Source organism: Neurospora tetrasperma (assembly GCF_000213175.1).
Source record: "Neurospora tetrasperma FGSC 2508 unplaced genomic scaffold NEUTE1scaffold_81, whole genome shotgun sequence".
Lineage (NCBI taxonomy): Eukaryota > Fungi > Ascomycota > Sordariomycetes > Sordariales > Sordariaceae > Neurospora > Neurospora tetrasperma.
The window spans coordinates 5784769-5788126 of record NW_009799179.1 but is presented as its reverse complement, the minus strand read 5'-3'; the positions used below and the strand labels follow the sequence as shown (position 1 = coordinate 5788126).

General features: G+C 28.6%; 1 protein-coding gene across 1 annotated transcript; it reads right to left on the bottom strand.

Moving 5' to 3' along the window:
* Positions 1-411: 411 nt before the first annotated feature.
* On the bottom strand, positions 412-3080 carry NEUTE1DRAFT_114735 (uncharacterized protein; the record flags this gene model as incomplete). Its single annotated transcript, XM_009858159.1, has 15 exons — positions 412-414; positions 592-626; positions 666-684; positions 850-861; positions 1270-1278; positions 1388-1466; positions 1505-1518; positions 1647-1686; positions 1718-1734; positions 1912-1925; positions 1982-1983; positions 2282-2288; positions 2564-2712; positions 2926-2935; positions 3071-3080. The coding sequence occupies 15 exons, from the start codon at positions 3078-3080 to the stop codon at positions 412-414; spliced, it is 420 nt and encodes a 139-aa protein (XP_009856461.1).
* Between the last annotated feature and the right edge of the window lie 278 nt (positions 3081-3358).

The following is a 3358-nucleotide window of genomic DNA, read 5'->3' as shown; positions in this document are numbered from 1 at the left end:
AAGCTTCTAGAGTACTAGCTACTAGGTACTATTAGCATATTAAATAGAATATAACTTATATTCTTATTAATAGCAATTTGGATTGGGAAGATAGTAACTATAAGTAGAATCCAAACTTATATATCTAATTCTAAATACCTTCATTTGTATATTTTTTTTTTCTTGTTTATACTTAATGTTACTTTAATTTATAGCTTCTAGTCTTACAACCTATCCCTTATAAAATTATACTTTTATAATAAACTTCTTTTTCTTACTTTTGGAATATTGAACTACTATTCTACAATATCTCATTATAAGAATTTAATTTACAATTATAAGTCTATTAAACTTAATTTTATTTATAACAATTATTAAAATAATAACTCCATAATATATACTATAAAGTGTATTTTATAAACAAAATACTATTTACTAAGTACGTTAATATATTAAGTATATATATCTTTCTACTTAATATAATATTTCTTATATATTAGTAAGATACTATTATAGCTGAGCTAGACTAATTGTTAAGACTGCTAAGACTACTCCTATAGTCCGTACTCTCATTTGCACTCTTTAACTAGGTAGATCCCTATTGTATCTGACCTTATTCTCTAATTGGCTACATCCCTCCTTAGGACCTAGATTAGCAGTGCTAGCCACTTGCCTAGTCTACGTACTATAATAGATATTATAAGTCTAAGTTTTTATAGTAGTACTTTAAAGTTATAACTTATTTAAACACTTATAATTATTTTATATATAAATAGTATGTATATAAAAGAGATAAAATAAAGTATTTTATAATAATACTAGTCTAATAATACTATTATACTTCTTAATCTTTTGTTAGAAATTTAATACTATAAGAGATAGCTAATTAAGTATAGTAATAAATATAAAAGTAATATAGAATAAACTAATTGTCACAGGATTAGCCTGTGTGCCTTGTGCCTGGTGCCAGCGTACAGCAGCTTCTAAGACTGCCGTACGCTGTCATCACTGCCGGCAATCCGGCTATTGCCGGCAGTTGATTGGTTGAGCGCTGCCTGCCACGGGTCTATAGACCCGCCGGTGGCCGCCCTCATAAGGCCAGCCTTCTAGGCACTCGGCTGCACATTTCTCTTCCTTTCTCCTTCGTGCAATTACGCATATTCACATCTACCATCTACCCTTCGCCCATAATACTAATATAAGCTTTAAATTTACTAATAATATTTACCTTTTTAATAATTTTATAAGTTAGAAAAAATATTATATAAGAGTTAACTATAACTAACTTACATATAAATTCTATAATTACTTATATAATTTAGATATTTATATTATAGGGCGCGAGTAAGCACTATAGTAAGACTTTAATTATTGTACGAGGAATAGGAAGAGAATCCTATATGCGTACGAGAACTATATAGGGCACGCTGTAGATCCAGTACACGGACCACAGCCAGACTGGGCTACGTGGGTATGTAACTACTGTACTGCACTCAAACAGCTGTATAGCTAGCTATACTACTACAGTACAGCACCTATCTATATATAGGAATATAGTAGTAATGCCTATAACAATTTACTTGTAGTTTATATAAATGTATTTAAAGCTTTTTCTTTTTATTTTATATTTTTTAAAAGATCCTATTACAGTTTAAGAGTGATCTTACCTTTAATTTAAATATAGTATATTCTTTATTATTAGGAAATCTTTTAATAATACTTAGTATTATAAAGTTACTTTACAATACAATTATACTATATAATAATATACTAAAGCTATTATTAGCTATAGTTATATATATTTCTATATACCTACGCGTATATAAACTAGTTAGTCTATATTCTTTCTATATAACTTATTTTTTGAATATACTTTTCTTCTTTTTAATTTTCCAAAAGTATATATTTTACTCTATTCTTAATATTTCTTACTCTAAGTATTACTACTATATTTCTATATATAAATAGGTACTACACTATATTAGTATAGTTAGCCAAGTACAGCTATTTAAATATAGTATAATAGTATAGTTATATACTTACGTAGTTTAATTATAGTTCGTATAGTAAGTTTATATTACTATATTTTATATAGTTTTTGTATATATATAAGTATTAAAGTGTCAAAAGTATATAATGCTTCTGGGCTAAATTATTAAAAGATAGAAGAATATTCTATTTACTAAATAAAATATTTAGTATACACTTATATAACTTATTATAATTGAGTACTAAAGCCTATAATAATAGGATTCTCTTTTTATTCCTCATATAAAAACTAAAGTCTTAACTTAGTACTTACTCGCTCTCTATATAAAACCGCTTTTATTTAATTTTAATTTAATATATTAACTTATAATATTATATAATATCTCTATTATTAATAAGAAGAGATTAAGTATTTAAATTATAATTATCAGTCAATTGGAACTCTTTTTTATATAGATCAAACTCTTGTTAGAATCTTATATTATAAACCAAAGGTTTCAAAAATAATATTATTTATTACAAGACGCTAATAGATTAAAGTAATGATTTATGAGTTAATAGTAAAAATAATATTATAATTAATAATAAAGCTTACTTATTAGTATATAAACGGGGGCGACGAAGCGGAGGAGTGGGGACGCAAACGGGGAGATAGGACGGAGAAGCGGAAGGAAGGCGGAGGAAGGAGCAGTAGGGGTTGAAACGAAGAAGCGGCGAAGGAAGGCGGCGTTCCTAGTCCTATTCCTATTATTCTTATTATTCTAGTATCGGAATAATATAGTAGAAGAAGGGACGAAATTAATTTGCTATAGTAGTAGGTAAGAACCGTTATAGCTATAAGCAAAGTAGGAGCAGCGTAGGTAGACTACAGCCAAAATAAAGCTAGAGGTTTTTATCTGGCGGCGCTTAACGCTATACAGTTTTCCCCTCCAGAGAACCTAGAGAAGGACCCTATACCAATAAGGCACTATAGTTATATAGTTAGGGTAAAAGAATATTATTTTACTTATTAATATTAAATCATCTTCAAGCCTATTTTAATATATAAATCCATTTCTAATTAATATAGTAGGAAGTAAGATTAAAAACTATTAGATATTACCAACAAACATATTTTTAATATATTTAAACTACAATAGTCCAAGAATAATACAAATTAATAAAGACTATAAAAGACCTTTATAGTAGAAACCCCTACTTTTACTAATAATTCTAGTAGCTAAAATTCTTAATAAAAGGGGGGGTTTTGCAAAAGAGGGTGCTTGCGCACAGACCAGACATGAGCCTCTTGGCCACTGGAAGCCTGCTGATAGACTAAAAAAGTGGGTCATTTGAGCCAGCTGCCCCCCCCCCCCCGGTACAAGGGTATAAGTGCTCTCTCCCACTAAAA